Consider the following 27,147-nt stretch of genomic DNA (forward strand, 5'->3'; position numbering starts at 1 on the left):
GACCTGATGCCATGAGACTTCATTGGGTCCAGAGTCAATGTTGAGGACACCCATGGGTACTCCCTCCCAACTGTATACCACTGTGCTGCCACCTCTGGTGGGTCTGTCCTGCCAGTGGGACAGGACATACCCAGGGATGGTGATGGTGGCTGGGACATTGTCTATAAGGTATGATTCCATGAGAAGGACTATGTCAGGCTGTTGCTTGACTAGTCTGTGGGACAGCTCTCCCAATTTTGGCACAAGATCCCAGATGTTAGTAAGGAGGACTTTGCAGGGTTGGCAGGGCTGGGTTTGCTGCTGTCATTTCCAATGCCTAGGTCGATGCCGGGTGGTCCGTCTGGTTTCATTCCTTTTCTTCAACTTTATAGCGGTTTTGATGCAACTGAGTGGCTTGCTAGGCCATTTCAGAGGGCAGTTAAGAGTCAACCACATTGCTGTGGGTCTGAAGTCACATGTAGACCAGACCAGGTAAGGACAGCAGATTTCCTTCCCTATAGAACATTAGAGAACCAGATGGGTTTTTAGAACAATCGACAATAGTTTCATGGTCACAACTGGAATAGCTTTTAATTCCAGATTTTTTATTAATCGAATGTCCTAGGCCCAACCAGCTTAAGCTGCTTCATCAATGACCTTCCTTCAATCATAAGGTCAGAAGTAGGGATGTTCGCTGATGATCGCACAATGTTCAGTACCATTCATGACTCCTCAGATACTGAAGCAGTCCGTGTAGAAATGCAGCAAGACCTGGACAATATCCAGGCTTGGGCTGATAAGTGGCAAGTAATGACCATCTCCAACAAGAGAGAATCTAACCATGTCCCCTTGACATTCAACGGCATTATGATCGCTGAATCCCCCACTATCAACATCCTGGGGGGTTACCATTGACCAGAAACTGAACTGGACCAGCCACATAAATACTGTGACTACAAGAGTAGGTCAGAGGCTAGCAATCCTGTGGCGAGCAACTCACCTCCTGACTCCCCAAAGATTGTCTACCATCTACAAGGCACAAGTCAGGAATGTGATGGAATACTCTCCACTTGCATGGATGGGTGCAGCTCCAACAACACTCAAGAAGCCCGACACCATCCAAAGCAGCCTGCTTGATTGGGACCCCACCCACCACCTTAAATATTCACTCCCTCCACATCCGATGCACAGTGGCAGCAGTGTGTACCACCCACAAGATGCACTGCAGGAACGTGCCAAGCCACCTTCAACAGCACCTTCCAAACCCACGACCTAGCCATCTAGAAGGACAAGGACAGCAGATACATGGGGAACGCCAACGCCTGCAAGTTTCCCTCCAAGTCACACACCATCCTGACTTGGAAATATAATGCCATTCCTTCACTGTTGCTGGGTCAAAGCCCTGGAACTCCTTCCCTAACAGCATTGTGGGCATACCTACACCACATGGCCTGCAGTGGTTCAAGAAAGCAGCACCCCATCACCTTCTCAAAGACAATTATGGATGGGCAATAATTGCTGACCTTGCCAGCAACAGTCACATCCCATGAGCAGAAAAAAAAACTTATAGCAGTTTTTCAGCCTATCTTGCCAACAGGAATACATGCCCAAACTTCCTGCTCAGTTTATTTGCTGACGCCAGAATGCAATAGCCACAAATGCAATTGCAAATGCAGTGCCATCAGTAATCAACCAGGGTGGTGTTCTGTCATGGAATGTTTCTGAGGAAATGTGTGCATGACGGAGTTACACCAGAGTTATGTTGAAACATCACTGTGCTCTCTATCAAGGAACATCGCCAGGACCTTCAACCACTCATTTACATAGCTCCACCACCATGCAAAAGACCAGTTCTCTCAGAGCCTCTTGCCTCTGTTGCTCCTTGCCTTTTCCCATTATTATGTGTTAAAGGGGTGCACTCATTGGGAAGGCCATTCCAGATGCTTAGTCCTTCTGAACAAATTGGGTGCACTGAGACTGACAACACTTAAGTGGTTTACATAAAGTGCAAGTCTCAGTAAAACATTTTTTCTAATTCACTAAAAAAATTAATATCAAATTCCAGGAATTTCAGTTATTCCAAGATCAGGTGACTTCAGGTTACACTGCACCTACATTTTTGGGGGCATCGCTACTCCAGCGCATTAATCAGGAAAAATGTGCGAGCTGGTCTTTTGCTTGGCTGTGGAGCTCTCTGTAAATGAATGCACAGACGTTTCTGGCGGATTTGCCTTGGAAGCTGTGCAAACTATCAAGGAGATTCGCCATAAGTCAGTTAATACGCAAATTTCCTCCAAATAGGTGCAGTAATAATGGGATAAACATCCACAGGACAACTCTTCTCAACAGCAGTTTGTTGATTCAAGCATGAAGCTGCTGGTAACACTGGGGCCTAGTGCCCAACTTTTAACTGTTCTGTTATTGAGACATTAGATAAACAGAGACCATTATACTTACGTAGCGTTACGGAGGGTAAGCAACTTCTGAGAATAAACACATGGGTTGGTAGCATCAAAGCGCACAAAGTGTTCCGCTGTTACATCTCTACATTCCCCTGGGGCAGTTAAGCTCTCTCCACCAGAGATAGAGATAAAATCCAGAGCAACCTGCTGGCCAGTGCCTAGGATAAGAGGAAAATAAACAGAGAAAAGTTGGGTATGTTGGTTGACAGTCGACTGAGACAAGCAATCCACTTATAATTTTTACCCTTTCCAAATTCTCACCAAAATACTACTTCAATCTGTTTGCAAAGATGGTGGATGAACAGTCTAAGCCATAGGTTAAGACCCCATTTATTTTTCCCTTACTCTCCAAAGGCAAGTTGTGCATGAATTTAGTTCCAAAGATCCATTCCAAGGACTGATTACTCTCTGTGAGGAAGAGCTAACCAACACATCCAGAGACCGTGTACAATCTGACCCACTCTTCCAGAGACCGCGTACAATCTGACCCACTCTTCCAGAGACCGCGTACAATCTGACCCACTCTTCCAGAGACCGCGTACAATCTGATCCACTTCTTCCATCGACCGCGTACAATCTGACCCACTCTTCCAGACACCGTGTACAATCTGACACATTCTTCCAGACACCGTGTACAATCTGACCCACTCTTCCAAAGACAGTGTACAATCTGACCCACTCTTCCAGACACCGTGTACAATCTGACCCACTCTTCCAAAGACAGTGTACAATCTGACCCACTCTTCCAAAGACAGTGTGCAATCTGACCCACTCTTCCACAGTCAGTGTGCAATCTGACCCACTCTTCCACAGTCAGTGTGCAATCTGACCCACTCTTCCACAGTCAGTGTGCAATCTGACCCACTCTTCCACAGTCAGTGTGCAATCTGACCCACTCTTCCACAGTCAGTGTGCAATCTGACCCACTCTTCCACAGTCAGTGTGCAATCTGACCCACTCTTCCACAGTCAGTGTGCAATCTGACCCACTCTTCCACAGTCAGTGTGCAATCTGACCCACTCTTCCACAGTCAGTGTGCAATCTGACCCACTCTTCCACAGTCAGTGTGCAATCTGACCCACTCTTCCACAGTCAGTGTGCAATCTGACCCACTCTTCCACAGTCAGTGTGCAATCTGACCCACTCTTCCACAGTCAGTGTGCAATCTGACCCACTCTTCCACAGTCAGTGTGCAATCTGACCCACTCTTCCACAGTCAGTGTGCAATCTGACCCACTCTTCCACAGTCAGTGTGCAATCTGACCCACTCTTCCACAGTCAGTGTGCAATCTGACCCACTCTTCCACAGTCAGTGTGCAATCTGACCCACTCTTCCACAGTCAGTGTGCAATCTGACCCACTCTTCCACAGTCAGTGTGCAATCTGACCCACTCTTCCACAGTCAGTGTGCAATCTGACCCACTCTTCCACAGTCAGTGTGCAATCTGACCCACTCTTCCACAGTCAGTGTGCAATCTGACCCACTCTTCCACAGTCAGTGTGCAATCTGACCCACTCTTCCACAGTCAGTGTGCAATCTGACCCACTCTTCCACAGTCAGTGTGCAATCTGACCCACTCTTCCACAGTCAGTGTGCAATCTGACCCACTCTTCCACAGTCAGTGTGCAATCTGACCCACTCTTCCACAGTCAGTGTGCAATCTGACCCACTCTTCCACAGTCAGTGTACAATCTGACCCACTCTTCCACAGTCAGTGTACAATCTGACCCACTCTTCCACAGTCAGTGTACAATCTGACCCACTCTTCCACAGTCAGTGTACAATCTGACCCACTCTTCCACAGTCAGTGTACAATCTGACCCACTCTTCCACAGTCAGTGTACAATCTGACCCACTATTCCCCAGTCCGTGTACAATCTGACCCACTCTTCCATAGACAGTGTACAAGCTGGCTCACTCTTCCACAGACCCTGTACAAGCTGACCCATTCTTCCACAGACCCTGTGCAAGTTGTAAAATCTGACCCATTCTTCCACAGACCCTGTACAAGCTGACCCACTCCTCCATCGACGCTGTACAAGCTGCAGAATCTGACCCAACCTTCCACAGTCCCTGTCCAAGTTGTAGAATCTGACCCACTCTTCCAAAGACCCTGGACAAGTTGTAGAATCTGACCCACTCTTCCAAAGACCATGCACAATCTGACCCACTATTCAAAGAACAAAGAACAGTACAGCACAGGAACAGGCCATTCGGCCCTCCAAGCCTGCACCGATCTTGATGCCTGCCTAAACTAAAACCTTCTGCACTTCCGGGGACCGTATCCCTCTATTCCCATCCTATTCATGTATTTGTCAAGATGCCTCTTAAACGTCGCTATCGTACCTGCTTCCACCACCTCGCCCGGCAGCAAGTTCCAGGCACTCATCACCCTCTGTGTAAAGAACTTGCCTCGCACATCCCCTCCAAACTTTGCCCCTCTCACCTTAAACCTATGTCCCCTAGTAACTGACTCTTCCACCCTGGGAAAAAGCTTCTGACTATCCACTCTGTCCATGCAGCTCATAACTTTGTAAACTTCTATCATGTCACCCCTCCACCTCCGTTGTTCCAGTGAAAACAATCCGAGTTTATCCAACCTCTCCTCATAGCTAATGCCCTCCAGACCAGGCAACATCCTGGTAAACCTCTTCTGTACCCTCTCCAAAGCCTCTACATCCTTCTGGTAGTGTGGCGACCAGAATTGCACGCAATATTCTAAGTGTGGCCTAACTAAAGTTCTGTACAGCTGCAGCATGACTTGCCAATTTTTATACTCTATGCCCCGACTGATGAAGGCAAGCATGCTTTATGCCTTCTTGACTACCTTATCCACCGGCGTTGCCACTTTCAGAGACCTGTGGACCTGTACGCCCAGATCTCTCTGCCTGTCAATACTCCCAAGGGTTCTGCCATTTACTGTATACTTCCCACCTGTATTAGACCTTTCAAAATGCATTACCTCACATTTGTCCGGATTAAACTCCATCTGCCATTTCTCCGCCCAAGTCTCCAACCGATCTACATCCTGCTGTATCCTCTGACAATCCTCATCACTATCTGCAACTCCACCAACCTTTGTGTCGTCTGCAAACTTACTAATCAGACCAGCTACATTTTCCTCCAAATCATTTATATATACTACAAACAGCAAAGGTCCCGCAGGCATCCCTGCGGAACACCACTAGTCACATCCCTCCATTCAGAAAAGCCCCCTTCCAATGCTACCCTCTGTCTTCTATGACTGAGCTAGTTCTGTAGCCATCTTGCCAGCTCACCTCTGATCCCATGTGACTTCACCTTTTGTACCAGTCTGCCATGAGGGACCTTGTCAAAGGCTTTACTGAAGTCCATATAGATAACATCCACTGCCCTTCCTTCATCAATCATCTTCGTCACTTCCTCAAAAAACTCAATCAAATTAGTGAGACACAATCTCCCCTTCCCAAAACCATGCTGCCTCTCGCTAATAAGTTTGTTTGTTTCCAAATGGGAGTAAATCCTGTCCTGAAGAATCCTCTCTAATAATTTCCATACCACTGACGTAAGGCTCACCGGCCTGGATTATCCTTGCTACCCTTCTTAAACAAAGGAACAACATTGGCTATTCTCCAGTCCTCTGGGACCTCACCTGTAGCCAATGAGGATGCAAAGATTTCTGTCAAGGCCCCACCAATTTCTTCCTTTGCCTCCCTCAGTATTCTGGGGTAGATCCCATCAGGCCCTGGGGACTTATCTACCTTAATGCTTTGCAAAACACCCAACACCTCCTCCTTTTTGATAATGAGATGACTGAGACTATCTACACTCCTTTCCCTCGGCTCATCATCCACCAAGTCCTTCTCTTTGGTGAATACTGATGCGAAGTACTTATTTAGTACCTCACCCATTTCCTCTGGCTCCACACATAGATTCCCTTCCCTGTCCTTGAGCGGGCCAACCCTTTCCCTAGTTACCCTCTTGCTCTTCATATACGTATAAAAAGCCTTGGGATTTTCCTTAATCCTGTTTGCCAATGACTTTTCATGACCCCTTTTAGCCCTCCTGACTCCTTGCTTAAGTTCCTTCCTACTGTCTTAAATTCCTCAAGGGATTCATCTGTTCCTAGCCTTCCAGCCCTTACAAATGCTTCCTTTTTCTTTTTGACTTGGCTCACAATATCCCGCGTTATCCAAGGTTCCCGAAACTTGCCAAACTTATCCTTCTTCCTCACAGGAACATGCTGGTCCTGGATTCTAATCAACTGACATTTGAAAGACTCCCACATGTCAAATGTTGATTTACCCTCAAACAGCCGCCCCCAATTTAAATTCTTCAGTTCCTGCCTAATATTGTTATAATTAGCCTTCCCCCAATTTAGCACCTTCACCCGAGGACTACTCTTATCCCTATCCACAAGTACCTTAAAATTTATGGAATTATGGTCACTGTTCCCGAAATGCTCCCCTACTGAAACTTCAACCACCTGGCTGGGCTCATTCCCCAATACCAGGTCCAGTACGGCCCCATTCCTAGTTGGACTATCTACATATTGTTTCAAGAAGCCCTCCTGGATGCTCCTTACAAATTCTGCCCCATCCAAGCCCCTAACACTAAGTGAGTCCCAGTCAATATAGGGGAAGTTAAAATCACCCACCACTACAACCCTGTTACCTTTACATCTTTCCAAAATCTGTCTACATATCTGCTCCTCTACCTCCCTCTGGCAGTTGGGAGGCCTGTAGAAAACCCCCAACATCGTGACTGCACCCTTCCTATTCCTGAGCTCCACCCATATTGCCTCCCTGCACAACCCCTCTGAGGTGTTCTCCCGCAGTACAGCTGTGATATTCTCCTTAACCAGTAATGCAACTCCCCCATCCCTTTTACATCCCCCTCTATCCCGCCTGAAGCTTCTAAATCCTGGAACATTTAGCTGCCAATCCTGTCCTTCCCTCAACCAAGTCTCTGTAATAGCAACAACATCATAGTTCCAAGTACTAATCTAAGCTCTAAGTTCATCTGCCTTACCTGTTATACTTCTCGCATTGAAACAAATGCACTTCAGACCACCAGTCCCGCTGTGCTCTGCAACATCTCTCTGCCTGCTCTTCCTCTTAGTCTTACTGGCCTTATTTACTACTTCCCCCTCATTTATTTCACTTGCTGTCCTACTGCTCTGGTTCCCACCCCCCTGCCACACTAGTCTAAACCCTCCCGAATGACGCTAGCAAACCTCGCAGCCAGGATATTTGTGCCCCTCCAGTTTAGATGCAACCCGTCCTTCTTGTACAGGTCCCATCTGCCCCTGAAGAGATCCCAATGGTCCAGATATCTGAAACCCTCCCTTCTACACCAGCTGTTCAGCCACGTGTTTAGCTGCACTATCTTCCTATTTCTAGCCTCACTGGCACATGGCACAGGGAGTAATCCAGAGATTAGAACCCTTGAGGTCCTGTCTTTTAACTTTCTACCTAACTCCCTGAACTCCCCCTGCAGGACCTCATCACTCTTCCTGCCTATGTCGTTGGTACCGATGTGTACCACAACCTCTGGCTGTTCACCCTCCCCCTTCAGAATGCCCCCTGTCCGTTCAGAGACATCCTTGACCCTGGCACCAGGGAGGCAACATACCATCCTGGAGTCTCTTTCACGTCCACAGAAGTGCCTATCTGTGCCCCTGACTATAGCATCCCCTATAAATATTGCTCTTCTGCGCTTTGTCCCTCCCTGCTGAACAACAGTGCCAGCCGTGGTGCCACTGCTCTGGCTGCTGCTGTTTTCCCCTGATCGGCCACCCCCCCCCCCCCCCCCCCAACAGTATCCAAAACGGTATACTTCCATAGACCATGTCCAACCTAACCTACTGTCCCACAGACTGTGTACAATTGAACCCATCGTTCCAATCGTGCACAATTTAATCTACTCTTCCATGGGCCATACAGTCTAACTCATCCTTGCTTTGACTGTGTACCATCTAACCAACTCATCCTATAACTGTATACAATCTAACCCACTCTTTCCACCAACCTTTCACAATGTAACACACAGGTGATGCTGACACTAAATGGCTCTCCTGAAACCAAACGGCAAGGCTGATAATTTAAAAGAAGATACACCTTATCCATTGGTTCTCATCCCACGTTTGAAGATATTTGTTGGTGTGTATGGCAGGTGGATGTTGGGGGCAGATATAAATGCAGATATTACTGATCACCAACTCTAATTGATCTTCAGATTGTTACCTGTTAGTACAAAGTCTTTCACTTGGCAGTTGTCACACACCATGGTAACAGTTTGGGAGAAGGTTTCTGAAGCAGGTGGAAGGAAGGCAACCTACAAATTTAAAATGTAGATGCAACATATTATCAAAATGTAATTATGCGGTTCTCCCAAACAGTCAATAGGTAGGGGACTGTATAGTTAGGAGGATACTGTTCTCTACAGCTGAGAGCGCGAGTCCCAAAAACTGTGATGCCTGCCCAGTGTCAGGATTAAGGACATCTCCTCAGCAAAGAGAGGACCTAGGAGTGGAGGGAAAAGATCCAATTGTCATGTTTCCGCCATTACAACATTTAGTGCACTTCAGAAGTACTTCATTGGCTGTGAAGCACTTTGAGATGTCCTGAGCTCATGAAAGATGCGATATAAATGAAAGTTCTTTATCATAACATCTTGAAGTGCCTTGCCACATCTTACTACGTTAAAGGCACAACGTAAATGTCGGTCATTAGTGTTGCTATAAATCAGAACTTGGTTTGTCAATGCTTGTTTCTTGTAAACTGAGATCTGTGTATCTATATCTGATTTCCATTTTTTTTTTTGTGTTAAAGCTAAAAATCCACCTTTCTTCTTTTTTTCTCTGTTGTTATTTGCTCCAGTACAGGTCGGACATCCAAAGTCCGGCACCCTCAGAACCGAGACCATGTCAGATTTTGGATTTTCCCGGAATTTAGAAAACAAAAGAACCGGCGCTCCCTGGCCCTCGCTGCTGCCCAGCCCTTACTGCTCCCACCACACCCCACCGCTTCCCTACCCTCACTGCACCCTCCGCCATCGCTGTTCCCCTTCTCCCCCTAGCTCTTTAAGAAGGAAACGATAAAAAGCTGTGTCTTCAGTCTTTTCAAGTAATTATGATCAATTGACACTAAACTTCTTGTATCTGAATATTTTCAAAAATGTCCGGTTTCCGGACAATTCAGGTTTTCAGACAACCGGATTTTGGATGTTCAAACTGTACAAACTGTTTCCACTCAGTTCTTCAGAAGGATCAGAACATTTCCCACTCTGATCCCCCCCTCTCCTCCATGTGCTAGAAACATGAGCCTGTGCCAGCCACTGGCAATGGGAGCACGACTCTCAGGTCAAGTGGTGGTGAGGAGCAACATTCTCCGCAGGAAGGGGAATCAGGAGGGTAGCGGAGAGGGACAAGGGGCAGGAAAGCCACAGAGGTCATACCCCCTGCATAGAATCTACTGGCGAAGAAGCAGCTACCTTGAGATAACGAAGAACAAGTGCCGCATGAGACTGTGACTCCTCAGGTTGATGTTCACAGAGATTTGTGCCTTCGTGGCAGGAGACTTCACACCTTGCAGCACTGCTCACCATGCCCTGCCAGTAGCCATCAAAGTCACTGTAGCCTTAAACTTCTTAGCCCCTGGCTCCTTTCAAGAATCAGCTGCAGACCCTGGTGGCATCTCATAAACGGCTGCACACTACTACATCTCGCAGGTCACTGATGCCCTTTTATCAAAAGCTGAACGGTACTTCAATTCTAGACAGATGGAACCTTTTTAGCACAAAGGGTTTCACCTCCATTGCTGGCTTCCCCCAGGGCAGGGCATAATCGAATGCACCCACGTGGCCAGGGCACCCAGTGACTGGCCAATGGGATTCATCAATAGAAAGGGCTTCCACTCCCTCAACATTCAACTGGTCAATGATAACCACAGGAACTTCCTCCATGTGTGTGCTCACTTTCCTGGCAGCTGTCATGAGTCCTGTGTTGTAGCTTCACCAGGCTGACACTTCATTTTTAGGTATGCCTGGTGCTGTTCCTGGCATGGCCTCCTGCACTCTTCATTGAACCAGCGTTAGTCCCCCAGCTTAATGGCAATGGTAGAGTGGGGGATATGCCGGGCCATGAGTTACAGATTGTGGTTGAATACAATTCTGCTGCTGTTGATGGCCCACAGCGCATCATGAATGCCCAGTTTTGAGCTGCTAGATCTGTTCGAAATCTATCCCATTTGGCATGGTGGTAGTGCCACACAACACGATGATGGGTACCCTCAGTGTGAAGACGGAACTTCAACTCCACAAAGACTATACAGTGCTTACTCCTACCAATACTGTCATGGACAGATGCATCTATGACAGGTAGATTGTTGAGATCAAGGTCAAGTAGGTTTTTACCTCTTATTGGTTCCCTCACCAGCTGCTGCAGACCCAGTCTAGCAGCTATGTCCTTTAGGACTCGGCCAGCTCAGTCAGTAGTGGTGTTACCGAGCCACTCTTGGTGATGGACATTGAAGTTCCCCAACCAGAGCACATTTTGTGTGCCTCTTCCAATTGGTGTTCAACATGGAGAAGCACTGATTCATCAGCCGGGGTTTCCTTGCATGGGGTCCGGAGTCAATGTTGAGGACTCCCAGGGCAACTCCCTCACAACTGTATACCACTGTGCCGCCATGTCTGGTGGGTCTGTCCTGCTGTTGGAACAAGACATACCTGGGAATGGTGGCTGTCTAGGACATTGTCTGCAAGGTATGATTCCGTGCGTATGACTATGTCAGGCTGTTGCTTAACTAGTTTGTGGAACAGCTTTCCCAACTTTGGCACAAGCCCCCAGGTGTTAGTAAGGAGGACTTGGCAGGGTCGACAGGGCTGGGTTTGCCGTTGTCGTTTCCGGCGCCTATGTCGATGTCGGGTGGCCCATCCAGTTTCATCCCTTCTCTTCGACTTTGTAACGTTTTAATACAACTGAGTGGCTTGCTAGGCCATTTCAGAGGGCATTTAAGAGTCAACCACATTGCTGTGGGTCTGGAGTCACATGTAGGCCAGACCAGGTAAGGACAGCAGATAATGTTCCTAAAGAACATTAGTGAATCAGATGGGTTTTTACAACAATCGACAATGGTTTCATGATCATCTTTTTAATTCCAGATTTTTTAACTGAATTAAAACCATGTCCCCAGAGCATTAGCCTGGGGCTCTGTTACTAGTCTAGTGACATTACCATTACGCTACCGCCTCTCCTTGGGATAAGGGGTTTCCCATTTAAGACAGAGATGAGGAGGAAATTCTTTTCTCAGAGTGTCGTGAATCTTCGTAATTCTTTACCAGAGAGTGCTATGGAGGCTGAGTCATTGAATATATTCAAGGCTGAGAAAGACAGATTCTTGAACTATAGGGGAGTCAAGGGTTATGGGGAATAGGCAGGAAAGTGGAGTTGGAGCCAAGATCAGATCAGCCCTGATTCTATTGATGGCGAAGCAGGCTCGAGGGGCAGTATGGCCTACTCCTGCTCCTATTTCCTATCTTCTTATGCTCTTAAGTCAGCGAGATAAAAGCCTATGTTATTGAAGTTTAAGATACATTAGAAAATTGCAATACAGTATGAAACATTGGTATAGTAATTGCTGTAGATACATCTCAACATTTATATAGTGTCTTTAATGTAGTAAAAACATTCTGAGGTGCTTCACAGGAGCTACTATCAAACAGATTTGGACATCGAGCTGGATGATGAGATCTTAGGATGGGTGCCCAAAAGCTTGGTCAAAGTTAGGCAGATCTTAAGGAGCAAAGCGGATCAGTTTGCGGAGGAAACCTTGGAATTTTGAGTTCAGGCAGCTGAAGAAAATGGAGTGATGAAAATCGGGGATGGTCAACTGGACAAATTTAGAGGAGTGCAGAGATCCCAGAGTGTGCTGGAGCTGAAGGAGGTTACAGAGTTAGGGAGGAGCGAGGCCTGGAGGATTTGAACACCAAGATGCGAATTTTAAAATGGAGGCATTGCCGGTACAGGGGCTAATGTAGGTCAGCAAGCAAAGGAGTGATGGGTGAACGAGACTTGGTGTGAGTTAGGATATTGGCAGCAAATATTTTGGATGAGCTCAAGTTTATGAAGGATGAAACATGGGGGGGCGGGTGGCAACTAGGAAAGTGTTGGAATATTCAAGTGCTACCAATTGAACCAACCTGATATTTATCAGGCCCATTGTGTCTTTGCTGATACTAACAACACACTGCAGGTCCCACTTCTCTGCTCTTCCCCAAATTCTTTCATATTTAAAATATTCACCTGCCAGCTGTAAATGAATTAGCTTCACTGTATGGGCCAGAGCTCAAGGTGAGAGACAGATTTTATTCACTAACCTCCAGGATCAGGGCCTGGCCTGGATGCAGCTCAAACACAGCAGGCCTGATTGCAAATGGAGTTACATCGAGAAAGCCAGCAGCTGCCACACTCTTATGAAATGAAAAGAAAAGAGACTGGTCAAATCCTGAGTGTCAGCAGAATTGTGCTTATATCAAGCAATAATATTTTTAATTTTCGTAAAGACAACTGGCGATCATGATTCTGTTATATTATTTGAGTCTGCAACTGAATCCAAGCAGCAACATGTAGTTCCTTCAATTCTATGATTTACTGCTCATTCCTGAAACCAATGGCAGTAGGAAGTCCTCCCCTGTATTGCGCAGTCACAGTTCAAAACAGGTATAGGATGGTATAAATAATGAGTAAAGCTCTCTTTGTTCTGTTCATTGAAGTCTGTAAAGGTCATTGTCAGAAATAGGGATATTGCCATTTTCCACACAAGCCATCATTAGGAGTGAAGTTGCTAACTCTGTGCTATAGCCTCATGCCCATGACAGACTGGGTAAAGCTATTTCCAAAATCACTTAAGCAAGAACCTTTACAGTCAGATTATCATAAAACCTTACATTACAGGAGTCAGCCAATCAGCCTGTGCTGGCTCTTTTAAAGAGCTATCCAATTAGTCCTACTACCCTGTTCTTTCCCCATAGCCTTGCAAATTTTCTCCCCTTCAAGTATTTGTCCAACTTACTTTGAAAGCCACAATTGAATCTGCTTTCACTGTCATATCAGGCTGTGCTTTCCAGATCATAACAAGTTGCTGAGCAAAAAAAATTTCCTCATCTCCCCTCTGGTCTTTTTGCCAATTACATTAAATTGGTGAAACAGGCTTGAGCGGCGAAATGGTCTACTCCTGTTCCTATGTTCCTATCTTTGTTCTTTGGTTACCGACCCTCTCCCAGGAGGAAACAGTTTCTCCCTAATTTATTCAATTGAAACCATTCATGTTTAAAGGAGGTAATTTCTGAAATAAAAGCAAAATACTGCGGATGAATTTCTGAGCTGGGTTCACCTAAGGTGCCTGAGGGTGAAAGGACTGCTTGCTAACTTGTGGCTCTACCCAGCACCTTCAGTGACCAATCTGTCCTAGTAGAGGCCATAAAACCATTTCTTTTGCTCACAACCTATGCACGTTTGTCAAAATCTAGCAAACTGGTTGGTTCAGAGTCTAAACCTGCATTTTGTAAATCAGGTCAAAACAAAAATGCAGTCGTCCGCCCAGATACTTTAAAGTTAAAAGGGGTTGATTATTTATTTATTTAGAGATACAGCACTGAAACAGGCCCTGTGCCGACCAACAACCACCCATTTATACTAATCCTAAATTAACCCCATATTCCCTACCATATCCCCACCATTCTCCTACCTACACTAGGGGCAATTTACAATGGCCAATTTACCTACCAACCTGCAAGTCTTTGGCTGTGGGAGGAAACCGGAGCACCCAGTGGAAACCCACGCGGTCACAGGGAGAACTTGCAAACTCCACACAGGCAGTACCCAGAATTGAACCCGGGTCGCTGGAGCTGTGAGGCTGCGGTGCTAACCACTGCGCCACTGTAGCAGAGGAAAAGGAATCTCAATGCAACAGGCACAGTACTTAATAGAGCACCCTAAATGGTTAGATACAGTTGGATGTGGGAACAATACGGCCAATTCAACTGCCCAATACCATGCTTCCAGCACAGAGCCATGCGCACAAGAAGTCACAGGCGTGCAGACCATAATTTCTCTTCCATTAAAAAAGATTCCGTCCTCACAATGGAGAAAAAAGTAAAAGTCGAAAGCGTTCGCCCAAATGTTTAGTTTACAATTTCAACAAGATTTGGCTCTTTAAACTACTAGCTGGGAAGTGGTGTTGGAAACTTGCTTAGTATACTGTAGTGGGGTGCCAATCACTACATTTTTTTTGCCTTGCTCACGAGCCACATAAAGGATATTTCCAGATGCTGAAGGGTCGATAACCCGTGACTGAAGGTGATAGGCAAACAACCCAAAAGTGACATAAGGAAAAAGTTTTTTTTTTTTACACAATGAGTGGTTTGGATTTGGAATGCACTACCCAACAGGGTGGTGAAAACAGGTTCAATAGTTGGCTTCACAAGGGAATTTGATAAATACTAGAAGGAGAAATAATTGCAAGGATATGGGGAAAGAGAGGGACTAATAGGATTGCTCTTTGAAAGAGCTGTCGCAGATTCAATGGGCCGAATGGCCTCCTTCTTTGCTGTGTTAGTCTATGATTCTATCTTGCTGATTATTCATGAAACAAAGCACAGAAAGGAGTGCCCAACTTTCTATGCCTCCATCCTGTGATCCCAAGCTCCTGATTCACTGAAACCATACAGAATTCTCACCCTGAAGTTTGTAGTTGGCCACATTTTCTTAGGCATCACGCAGAAACAGCCAGAGTTATACCCATCATTTCTGCACAGGAATTCTGTCATCTTCACTCCACCCACCAAGCAGTATCCACAGTCTAAGGTACCAGGTACTGCAGGTCACAGACAGGAAAAAACAATTTACTCTTAATGTCCATTCATTATACAACAAATGTCAAAGTTCTCAGTAGTGTTTCAATATCTATGACTTTTAGTGCTCAGGTTAGAGGGTGTTTTTTGATTGCACTAAATCCACATCCCTCTTTTTTCTTGCCTTTGTATCATGTCTCTTAGAAACTTCCTAAAGTGCTTCACACACAATGAATTATTTTAAAAATCCGTGGCTGTTTTATAGGTCGACTAGAGTAGATATAGTACTGGAAGACAGACACACTGAATGCTGTTTATGTAACGCTGCTCAGGTAAGTAAAATCTTCTTTGAAGAAAGCTTATTTGACAGAAATCTATCATGCAAAACATCCATCCATTCGTTGCCCTGGAGCACACATGAGATTCTTGAGCCACTTATTAGGGAATAGAAGCTGATCGTTTCTTCTTGCCTTCCCAAAGGTTTTTATCTTCAGAGTACTTTCTGCTAGGTGGGCAGCAACTAGGACTAAGGGGCCCAACTACCCTTTATGAAGGGGTCAGCCACCCACACACAATGAACGATGGTACCCCTGCTGGACGTCAATCCAGTATTCAGAGCTGGCATTCCAGTGTCTGTTATCTCCGGAGTGGGGTTCAAAAGCAACACTTCTGTCACAGAGACAGGAACACTACCACTCAGCCTAGCCCAAAGTCAAGTCTAGATGTCAACCTGTTATTTAGACAGAATCACAGAATCGTTACAGTGCAGAAGGAGGCCATTCAGCCCATTGTGTCCGCACTGGCTCTCTGAAAGAGCAATTTCCTCAGTTCCATCCCCCAGCCTTCTCCCTGTCACCCTGCACACTCTTCCTTTTTATATAACTGTATAATTCTGTTTTGAATGCTTCAATTGAACCTGCCTCCACCATGTTCTCAGGCAGCACATTCCAGACCTTAACCACTCGCTGCCTAAAAAAGTTTTTCCTCATGTCAGTTTTGCATCTCTTACCAAATACTTTAAATACATTCCCTCTCATTCTCGATCCTTTCACAAGTGGGAACAGTTTCTCTCCATCTACTCTGGCCAGACCCCTCATGATTTTGAATACCTCTATCAAATCACCTTTCAGCCTTCTCTTCTCCAAGGTAAACAGAAGTAACTTCTCCAATCTATCTTCATAACTGAAGTTCCTCATCCCTGGAACCATTCTCGTGAATCTTTTCTGTACTCTCTCCAATGCCCTCACATCTTTCCTAAAGTACGGCGCCCAGAAATGGACACAATACTGCAGCTGAGGCCGAACTAGTGTCTTAGACAAGTGCAACATAACTTTCTTGCTCTTGTACTTTTACTGTGTTAGATAGATTTCAAACAGATCTAGCAATGCAAAACTGGGCATCCATGAGGCGCTGTGGGCCATCAGCAGCAGCAGAATTGTACTCAACCACAATCTGTAACCTCATGGCCCAGCATATTCCCCCACTCTACCATTACCATTAAGCCAGGAGACCAACCCTGGTTCAATGAAGAGTGCAGGAGGGCATGCCAGGAGCAGCACCAGGCATACCTCAAAATGAGGTGTCAACCTGGTGAAGCTACAACCCACGACTACTTGCATGCCAAACTGCGTAAGCAGCATGCAATAGACAGAGCTAAGCGATCCCACAACCAACGGATCAAATCTAAGCTCTGCAGTCCTGCCACATCCAGCCGTGAATGGTGGTGGACAATTAAACAACTAACTGGAGGAGGTGGCTCCACAAATATCCCCATCCTCAATGATGGGGGAGCCCAGCAGTGCGAAAGATAAGGCTGAAGCATTTGCAACAATCTTCAGCCAGAAGTGCCGAGTTGATAATCCATCTCGGTCTCCTCCTGAAGTCCCCAACATCACAGATGCCAGACTTCAGCCAATTCGATTCACTCCGCGTGATATCAAGAAACGACTGAAAGCACTGGATACTGCAAAAGCTATGGGCCCTGACAATATTCCGGCAACAGTACTGAAGACCTGTGCTCCAGAACTTGCCGCGCCCCTAGCCAAGCTGTTCCAGTACAGCTCCAACACTGGCATCTACCCTGCAATGTGGAAAATTGCCCAGGTATGCCCTGTACACAAAAAGCAGGACAAGTCCAACCCTGCCAATTACCGCCCCATCAGCCTACTCTCAATCATCAGTAAAGTGATGGAAGGTGTCATCAACAGTGCCATCAAGCGGAACTTGCTGAGCAAGTCACCTGCTCAGTGACGCTCAGTTTGGGTTCTGCCAGGGCCACTCAGCTCCTGACCTCATTACAGCCTTGGTTCAAACATGCACAAAAGAGCTGAACTCAAGGGGTGAGGTGAGAGTGACTGCCCTTGACATCAAAGCAGCATTTGACTGAGTATGGCATCAAGGAGCCCTAGCAAAACTGAGGTCAATGGGAATCAAGGGGAAAACCTTCCGCTGGCTGGAGTCATACCTAGCACAAAGGAAGATGGTTGTGCTTGTTGGAGGTCAATCATCTGAGCTCCAGGACATCACTGCAGGAGTTCCTCAGAGTAGTGTCCTAGGCCCAACCATCTTCAGCTGCTTCATCAATGACCTTCCTTCAATCATAAGGTCAGAAGTAGGGATGTTCGCTGATGATTGCACAATGTTCAGCACCATTTGTGACTCCTCAGATACTGAAGCAGTCCGTGCAGAAATGCAGCAAGACCTGGACAATATCCAGGCTTGGGGTGATAAGTGGCAAGTAACATTTGCGCTACACAAGTACCAGGCAATGACCATCTCCAACAAGAGAGAATCTAACCATCTCTCCTTGACATTCAACGGCATTACCATCGCTGAATCCCCCACTATCAACATCCTGGGGGTTACCATTGACCAGAAACTGAACTGGAGTAGCCATATAAATACCGTGGCTACAAGAGCAGGTCAGAAGCTAGGAATCCTGAGGTGAGTAACTCACCTCCTGATTCCCCAAAGCCTGTCCACCATCTACAAGGCACAAGTCAGGAGTGTGATGGAATACTCTCCACTTGCCTGGATGGATGCAGCTCCAACAACACTCAAGAAGCTTGACACCATCCAGGACAAAGCAGCCCCCTTGATTGGCTGCAAACATTCACTCCCTCCACCACCATAGTGGCAGCAGTGTGTACCATCTACAAGATGCACTGCAGCAATGCACCAAGGCTCCTTAGAAAGCAACTTCCAAACCCGTGACCTCTACCAACTAGAAGGACAAGGGCAGCAAATACATGGGAACACCACCACCTGCAGGTTCCACTCCAAGTCACACACCATTCTGACTTGGAACTACATCGCCGTTCCTTCACTGTCGCTGGGTCAAAATCCTGGAACTCCCTTCCTAACAGCACTGTGGGTGTACCTACCCCACATGGACTGCAGCGGTTCAAGAAGGCAGCTCACCACCACCACCTTCTCAAGGGCAATTAGGGATGGGCAATAAATGCTGGCCTAGCCAGCGACGCCCGCATCCCATGAATGAATAAAAAAAAAAAGATGCTTCACCAGAGGGTTACAAAGCAAGGTTTGACACAGAGCCACACAAGGCTATATTAGGGCCGATGGCCAAAAACTTGGTCAAAGTGGGGTTTTAAAGGAGATAGGAGGTAGCGAGGCAGAGAGGTTTAGGGAAGGGATCCCAGAGTTTAGGGGCTGTTAAAGCACGGCCACCAAGGTGGAGCAATTAAAATTGGGGATCCTCAAGAGGTCAAAAATAGAGGAGCACAGATAGCTCATAGGGTTGTGGTGTTGGAGGAGAGACAAAGAAATACTTCTGAAAACATACCAGGTAAATTTGGTACTGCTGATTTGACTGAGAAGTTATAGCCAGCTCGGACATTCCACTGTGGAGCAGAGCCAAGCACATGCTGGTCGAGTCCCCATAGCAAAGGAAGGGCAGGGCATAATTCCAGAAGCCGATCTCATGCACCTCCTAGCAGATGAATTATGATCATTACTAGTATAGCTTGGCTCATCTGGTAGCACAGGATCAGAGGCTGTGAACCTGAACTCCATGCCAAGACCGAGCACATGAACTGGTTTGACACTCCAGTGTAGTACTGAGGGATTGCTGCATTGTCAGACTTCAGATGATGTGTTAAATCTCAGTTCAAGTGGGCATTATTCAAATTATACAATTCCAGGACACTGAAGAAAAGCAGTCCTAGTGCCTTGGCCAGCATTCCTCCGTCAACCAAATCAATTAGAAATACCAACCCATTGGTCATTCATCTCATTGCTATTTACCTTGAACAGTAGCTAAGCTTACCTATATAATGGCAGACACTGCATTTCAAAACAAACACAACGTGCCAAAGAACTTTGATGTATTTCACTATGCTAAGACCTTGGATAAAGCATCAATTTACTGGAAGAAGGACTGAGAGCAGTGAGCATGCCCACCCTCTTGATTATGGTTGGCATGGGAGAGACAAGAAAGAGGAAGGGACAAAAATAAGGAAACAACAACTTTCTTGTGAAATAAAAGGGGAATTTCCATTGAGGTTCTCCTGCTTGTCTGTTGTAACAGCAATTTCGGCTATTTTTCTAGGGTTTTCCCACAAAGTCACTGAATGGCATCTGCAAATTCTTTGTTTTTTGTTGATATTGAATTGCACCATATTCCAACACAACCACCCCCCACCCCCCACCACAACCCCTTCAGAAGAAAGCCAATTGCATACAGGTTAGTATAGGAGGAGGTCTTCTGGCTTCAATGGGGACCACAAGTGGATATGGCGTCTGTGTCTCCACTATTAGGAAATCCTCATAGTCAGCCGGAGAATCAGGAGCAAATCGGACTGTGTACAGGCAGCTCATCCCTGGAGCGACGATTCCACCCTCTCCTGGAAATTTACCTGTTTGGAAACACAGAAAGAAACACAGAAAGCAATGAAAATGGTGCTTCAACAGCATTTATCGTCACAAGGGAAATATTAATCATAGAATGATACGCCACAGAAGGCGGCCATGTGGCCCATCGTGCCTATGCTGGCTGTTTGAAAGAGCCACCAATTAACCCCATTCCCGGCTCTTTCTCCATAGCCCTGCAACTTTTTTCCTTCTCAAGTATTTATCCAATTCCCACCTGAAAGGGCCAAATGGTCTCCTTCTGTGCTGTAATGACACTATGAAAGTTACTATTGAAAGTGCTTCCACCACCCTTGCAGGCAGTGTTTCAGTCCTCATCTCCTTCCCTGGCTTTTTTGCCAATTATTTTAAATCTGTGTCCCTTGGTTACCAACCCTCGTGCCAGTGAAAACTGTTTCTCCTTATTTACTCTATTGTCACACTCACAGAGGAACAGTGATGAAATATGAAATGAACTGGAGGAATTATGAAATAAAAGTAAGCTACAAGAAAATGGGCACTTTGCTACCCGGCAACATGGTGGGAGAGGTCAGGTGATCCCCTCCTGTACTGCCAATCAACATGTTTGACTGTTGAAGACGGGACCATTACTAACAGCTGGAATTGCCTTGAGGAGGCACGCTATGTAAAACTGCCCATTCCATGCTAACGACTCCTATTATCAAAAATTGGGCTAGCAAAGGCTTTTTCAGACAGACTGACTCTGAAGCCAAGGGCAAAATAGGCGTTATTTCATACCTATTATTTATCAAAATGGACCATATTCAGGTGCCATTATGTTACATTGGTCCCAACATCCTGGGATATTTTATGAACACCCCAGGGGAGAGCATCTTGAGTCACCTGAATGAAACCAAAACCTGATAAGTTTTTTACCTTAAAAGAAGTAACTGCTCTGAGAGGAGGAGTCAGGAAAGCCATTGCAGCCAGAGAAGCTGTGAGATCGAATCCAGCTAAGCAATAAGCCCTGCCAACACCAGCTTTAAACTACTGAGGCAGAGATCATAAAGGTGACCTGAAAAACACCCCATCTGAGAAACTGAATCAGGACTTCCTCCACCAACTCCGGACTGAGTTTTAACTGGTGGCACAGTGGTGCAGTGGTTAGCACCGCAGCCTCACAGCTCCAGCTACCCGGGTTCGATTCTGGGTACTGCCTGTGTGGAGTTTGCAAGTTCTCCCTGTGACCGCGTGGGTTTTCGCTGGGTGCTCCGGTTTCCTCCCACAGCCAAAGACTTGCAGGTTGATAGGTAAATTGGCCATTATAAATTGCCCCTAGTATAGGTAGGTGGTAGGGAAATTGAGGGAAGGTAAGGATGTGAGAGGATAATGGGATTAATGTAGGATTAGTATAAATGGGTGGTTGAAGGTCGGCACAAACTCGGTGGGCCGAAGGGCCTGTTTCAATGCTGTATCTCTAAATAAATAAATTAAAAACTAAAGGAGTCGGTGATGCTTCATCAATTCCACGTCAAGGAACATCAGGCCTGGAACACCATTATAAGATTTCCTCCCGGAAAAACTCTTCAGGTTTCAAACAATGAACTCTTTTCCAGCAATTGGACACTGATTACATGCTACCCTCTACTCTCTATCTTTTCTTGTGTGTATGAATGCATCAGTGGGTGAGGTTGCGAACATATTTGGGTATTGTTTAAATAAATTGTTCTCTTTCTTTTTAAACCGATGAGAAAACCTGTCGTTTATCTGTTTATTTTACCTTTAAACACTCAGGGACTAAAATATGATTTTTTTTTTTAAAAACACTATCTGCAGACAGTTGAGAGATGAAAAGTGGAAGCCACCCACACCATTCTCCATCTGATCGTAACACTATCATGATGGGCCTCCTTCTAGTCGCTTGCTACCAATGTTCCCACTAAGCTGCGCAGTCGCGCGGCAACACATAAGTTCCTGTGCAGGCTAAGCACAAGTCATGGAACACAGGAACACAGTTAAGCACTTTAAGTCTCTCCATGTGTGCAGCCACACAAAAAATATGTAAAGGCCCTGCGCATTTAAATGAATAGGCCATGCACAGCAAAACAAAATTAGAGGAGATAGAAACATAAAAAATAGGAGCAGGAGTAGGCCATTCAGCCTTTCGAGCCTGCTCCGAGATTCATTATGATCATGCCTGATCATCCAACTCTGTAACCTGTGCCCACTTTCCCCTCATATCCTTTGATCCCTTTAAACCCAAGAGCTATATCTAACTCCTTCTTGAAAACATACAATGTTTTGGCCTCAACTGCTTTCTGTGGTAGTGAATTCCGCAGGATCACCACTCTCTGGGTGAATAAATTTCTCCTCATCTCAGTCCTGAATGGTTTACCCCTTATCCTTAGACTATGACCCCTGGTTCTGGACTCCCCCACCATCGGGAACATCCTTCCTGCATCTACCCTGTCAAGTCCTGTCAGAATTTTATCGGTTTCTGTGAGAGCCCCCCTCACTCTTCTGAACTCTAGCGAATATAATCCTAACCGACTCAATCTGTCCTCATACGTCAGTCCTGCCATCCCAGGAATCAGCCTGGTAAACCTTCGCTGCACTCCCTCTATAGCATGAACATCCCTCCTCAGATAAGGAGACCAAAATTGCACACAATATTCCAGGTGCGGCCTCATCAAATGCCCTGTATAATTGCAGCAAGACATCCCTGCTCCTGTACTCGAATCCTCTTGCTATGAAGGCCAACATACCATTTGCCTTTTTTACCCGCCTGTTGGACCTGCATGCTTACCTTCAGCGACTGGTGTACGAGAACACCCAGGTCTCATTGCATATTCCCCTCTCTCAGTTTATAGCCGTTCAGATAACAATCTGCCTTCCTGTTTTTGCTACAAGGGACCTACATTAGTCTTCACTAATCTTTTTCTCTTCACATACCTATAGAAACTTTTACAGTCAGTTTTTATGTTCCCCGCAAGCTTGCTCTCGTACTCTATTTTCCCCTTCTTAATCAATCCCTTGGTCCTCCTTTGCTGAATTCTGAGATGTTGCTTGCTAGGTCATTTCAGTCAACCATATAGCATGTGACTGAAATCCCATGTAGGCCAGACCTGATAAGGTGACAGTTTTCCTTTCCTGAAGGATGTTAGTAAAGTAAATTGTGATTTTACAGCAACCTAGCTGCCATCATGGTAATTTACCTTGCTTCCAGCTCACACATTACCAAATGTATTATATTCAATTTCAAAAGTTGCTACAGTGGGATTCGCATTCATGACCTGGGTTTAAATTACACAACCATAACCAGGACACTACTGTACCCTTTATTCTCCATTGGAGGCCCTACAGCTGATAGAGGGCATGTTGTCTGCTATACACTTTGGATGGTTTAATGGGGTGGTGCTATTACCGTACTCTGCTACTGAACTAGAATGCATGAGATCAGTACTGAATACGTTATTAGTCAGTGTTCAGTGCAATCTGTAACCCTACACTATTTAGAGAAGATTAAGCATACAAGATGCAATATTTAGACATTAACCAAGTATTGTCTACTTATGTTTGTTTTGCATTCAGCCCACCTTAATGAGGTGCAAACTACTAAGCATGTATAGGTATTTCTGCCAAAATACACAAAGCATTAAAAGCACTGTAAGTGACAACTCTGAAATTGGCTTTAGTGCAAACAACAACAACTTGCATTTATATAGCGCTTTTAATGCTGTAAACTGTCCCAACTTGCTTCACAAGAGCATAATCAAACAAAATTTGACACTGAAGGAGATTATTAGGATAGACGACCAAAAGTTTGGTCAGAGAGAAGGCTGGAAATACTCAGCAGGTCTGGCAGCAACCTTGGTGAAAGAAAACTTTCAACTTTTATTTCCAGCATTTTCTGTTTTTCTTTCAGATTTACAGTATCTGCAATATTTTACTTTGGTTTAGTCAAACTGTTTGGTTTGAAGGAGTGTCTTAAAGAAGGAGACAGAAGTAGAGTGGTGGAGATGTTTAGGGATGGAATTCCAGAGCTTTGGGACAAAGCACTTGAACATGTGTCCACTCTTGGTTGAGTGATTAAAATCGAAGACACGCAAGTGGCCAGAATTGCAGGAGCGCAGTGATATCGGAGGGTTGTAGAGCTGATAACGGGTAGTGTTTTCTGGTTGATTAAAGAAATTGCCTGATTTAAACACGGGCTGTACAAGATGCTGGCAAGCAAGGCTCCACAAAGGGAATTTTTTTTATTCATTCATGGGAAGTGGGCGTCACTGGCTAGGCCAGCATTTATTGCCCATCCCTAATTGCCCTTGAGAAGATGGTGGTGAGCTGCCTTCTTGAACCGCTGCAGTCCATGTGGGGTAGGTACACCCACAGTGCTGTTAGGAAGGGAGTTCCAGGATTTTGACCAAGCGTCGGTGAAGGAACAGTGATATAGTTCCAAGTCAGGATGGTGTGTGATTTAGAGGGGAATTTGCAGGTGGTGGTGTTCTCGTGCATCTGCTGCCCTTGTCCTTCTAGGTTGTAGAGGTCGCGGGTTTGGTGCGTTGCTGCAGTGCATCTTGTAGATGGTACACACTGCTGCCACTGTGCGTTTGTGGTGCAGGGAGTGAATGTTTGTAGATGGGGTACCAATCAAGCGGGCTGCTTTGTCCCAGATGGTGTAGAGCTTCTTGAGTGTTGTTGGAGTTGCACCATCCAGGCAAGTGGAGAGTATTCCATCACACTCCTGAATTGTGCCTTGTAGATGGTGGATAGGTTTTGGGGAGTCAGGTGGTGAGTTACTGGCTGCAGGATTCCGAGCCTCTGACCTGCTTTTGTACTCACAGTATTTATATGGCTACTCCAGTTCAGTTTCTGGTCAATGGTAACCACCAGAATGTTGATAGTGGGGGATTCAGTTGATTGTAATGCTGTTGAATGTCAAGGGGAGATGGTTAGACTCTCTCTTGTTTGAGATAGTCATTGCCTGGCACTTGCGTAGCGCGAGCGTTACTTGTCACTTATCAGCCCAAGCCCAGATATTGTCCAGGTCTTGCTACATTTCTACACGGACTGCTTCAGTATCTGAGGAGTTGCGAATGGTGCTGAACATTGTGCAATCATCAGTGAACAGTCCCACTTCTGACCTTATGATTGAAGGAAGGTCATTGATGAAGCAGCTGAAGATGGTTGGGCCTAGGACACTACCCTGAGGAACTCCTGCAGTGATGTCCTGGAGCAGAGATGATTAACCTCCAACAACCACTTTCTCCTTTTCAAGTATAGGTTCAATTCCCCTTGAATGTCACTACTGAATCTGCTTCCAGTACCCAATGCACTCAGAGTTGAACATAATGGTTCTTGACAGGCCATCTCCATGTAACAACTCCTTCCAGACTCTGAGTGAACAGGAAGGAAGTGTTCTTGTGGAAGATACTGACAATAGTTTTAGTGGTGTCTTAATGGCTCAAAGCAATGCCCATCTATTTGGTTTAAGTGAGATAATGCAGGTTTCTGATCTTACACAGAAATCTCTGGCAAAAATACTACATTTGTTCATCAAGTTTGAATGCAACCCCAAGACATCTGTCACAAAGAACCTTACATAGCATCAGGTCTGCCATAGTCCAAGGCTCAATTCCTGGCCTGTGCTGAGTGAGTTGATCTCAGCCAGGGAGTCAAACCCACCTGTGGGCTAGGGAGTGGAAAAATCAAACATCTTTACGTGGCATGCAGTGACTTCAGCTGGCAGGTATGAGAGTGTCGGGCTCAATTTGATCTAATCATAAGCACTAAAATATGACATTCATACCCTACCATAAATGCAGAGAACTGATCAAACTGCATAATATCTAGATCCAGTTCTATGAATGGCCTCCCCTGTCAAATAAGGATCCATATCCCTAGTCTCCTTACTTATTTCCTTCAAATCAGACTGCTACCCATACAAGGAACTTAGTTATGCGTAGTCAGGTTTTAAAGCATTCAGGAAGAAAGATGAATATAAAAGTATCTCTGGCATCTATTCCCCACCTGATAGATATCGAGGTACCTATCATGATTATGTTTACAGTAAATAGCATCTTCTGAGGTAAGTAAACAGCAAGTCTCAGCATATCAGCACAGAAATATTTAGCATCTGATCCATATTCTTTACATTCCTGCACATCTTGAAGGATGATCGGAATGTATAACTGAGCACTTTTTTACATGACAGAACTTGTTTTACAGACGTTTAGCACAGGAATACATTTATCTATATCCTCTGTTACATATTAAGGATTCAGCAAGGCATCGTAGGCCTCTGTAAAACAGAATGTGTTGCAATATATATAGCAGTCCATGCTTCCATAAACCAGAGCTTGTTATAACATAATACTATATACCTCCATAAAACAGAAATTATAACAAAAACAAAATACTGCGGTTGCTGGAAATCTGATATATAAACAGAAAATGATGGAAATACTCAGCAGGTGGGGCAGCATTGGTGGAGAGAGAAACAGTGAATATTTGAGGTCGCTGACCTTTAATCAGCACTGGGAAGATGTTATAGATGAACAGCTTTTAAGCAAGTGCAATAAGGGGTCAAAGAAAGAAACAAAAGGAGCTCGGTGATAGGATCGGGTTGGTTGGGGGAGAGGGCAGAAGTGATTAAATAACAAGAGGGATGGTAGTGCAAGGCAAAATTTGAAACAAAACCTGACTCGGGATAAAAGAAAATGTAAGATGGTCAACTGAGGAAAGGCTCTAATTTTGAAGAGGAACTGTTCACAGACTGACAACAAAGACACTCAGTGGATAGATTATGTAATTACAGTGTGACATGTTTACATAGGCATTTTCCATTTTAAATGTGGACACAGGAATTTATAATGGCAAAGTTGACATTAAAGTGCCGATATTAACCCTGGCCACCCAGTAAAAAATAGGTGGAGGGCAGTTAAACTGGCCACAGTGATTTCTACCCTCTCTGACCCTGCTACCTTCCAGATACCTACAATTTTAACCTGCCCTTTTGAGCAGGCAAATAGGTCAACCCTCAGGAAA

The 27,147-nt window shown here is 45.5% G+C and overlaps 1 protein-coding gene across 6 annotated transcripts in view; it reads right to left on the bottom strand.

Moving 5' to 3' along the window:
• The window catches only part of dlec1 (DLEC1 cilia and flagella associated protein), a 191,513-nt gene that overhangs the window by 128,457 nt on the left and 35,909 nt on the right, over nucleotides 1-27,147 (bottom strand). For all 6 annotated transcript variants that reach the window (XR_010969485.1, XR_010969484.1, XR_010969483.1 and 3 more), the window contains exons 12-16: nucleotides 19,977-20,150; nucleotides 15,163-15,299; nucleotides 12,802-12,894; nucleotides 8,667-8,757; nucleotides 2,437-2,599 (exon numbers count right to left, since the gene is read on the bottom strand). Coding sequence is in view for 3 of the 6 variants with exons in the window: in XM_068015718.1 (XP_067871819.1) it covers nucleotides 2,437-2,599; nucleotides 8,667-8,757; nucleotides 12,802-12,894; nucleotides 15,163-15,299; nucleotides 19,977-20,150 (658 nt within the window). In the remaining 3 variants the exon portion in view is untranslated. The remainder of the gene's footprint in view (nucleotides 1-2,436; nucleotides 2,600-8,666; nucleotides 8,758-12,801; nucleotides 12,895-15,162; nucleotides 15,300-19,976; nucleotides 20,151-27,147) is intronic.

This window comes from Heterodontus francisci, chromosome 2 (genome assembly GCF_036365525.1).
Source record: "Heterodontus francisci isolate sHetFra1 chromosome 2, sHetFra1.hap1, whole genome shotgun sequence".
NCBI classification, from domain to species: Eukaryota; Metazoa; Chordata; class Chondrichthyes; order Heterodontiformes; family Heterodontidae; genus Heterodontus; species Heterodontus francisci.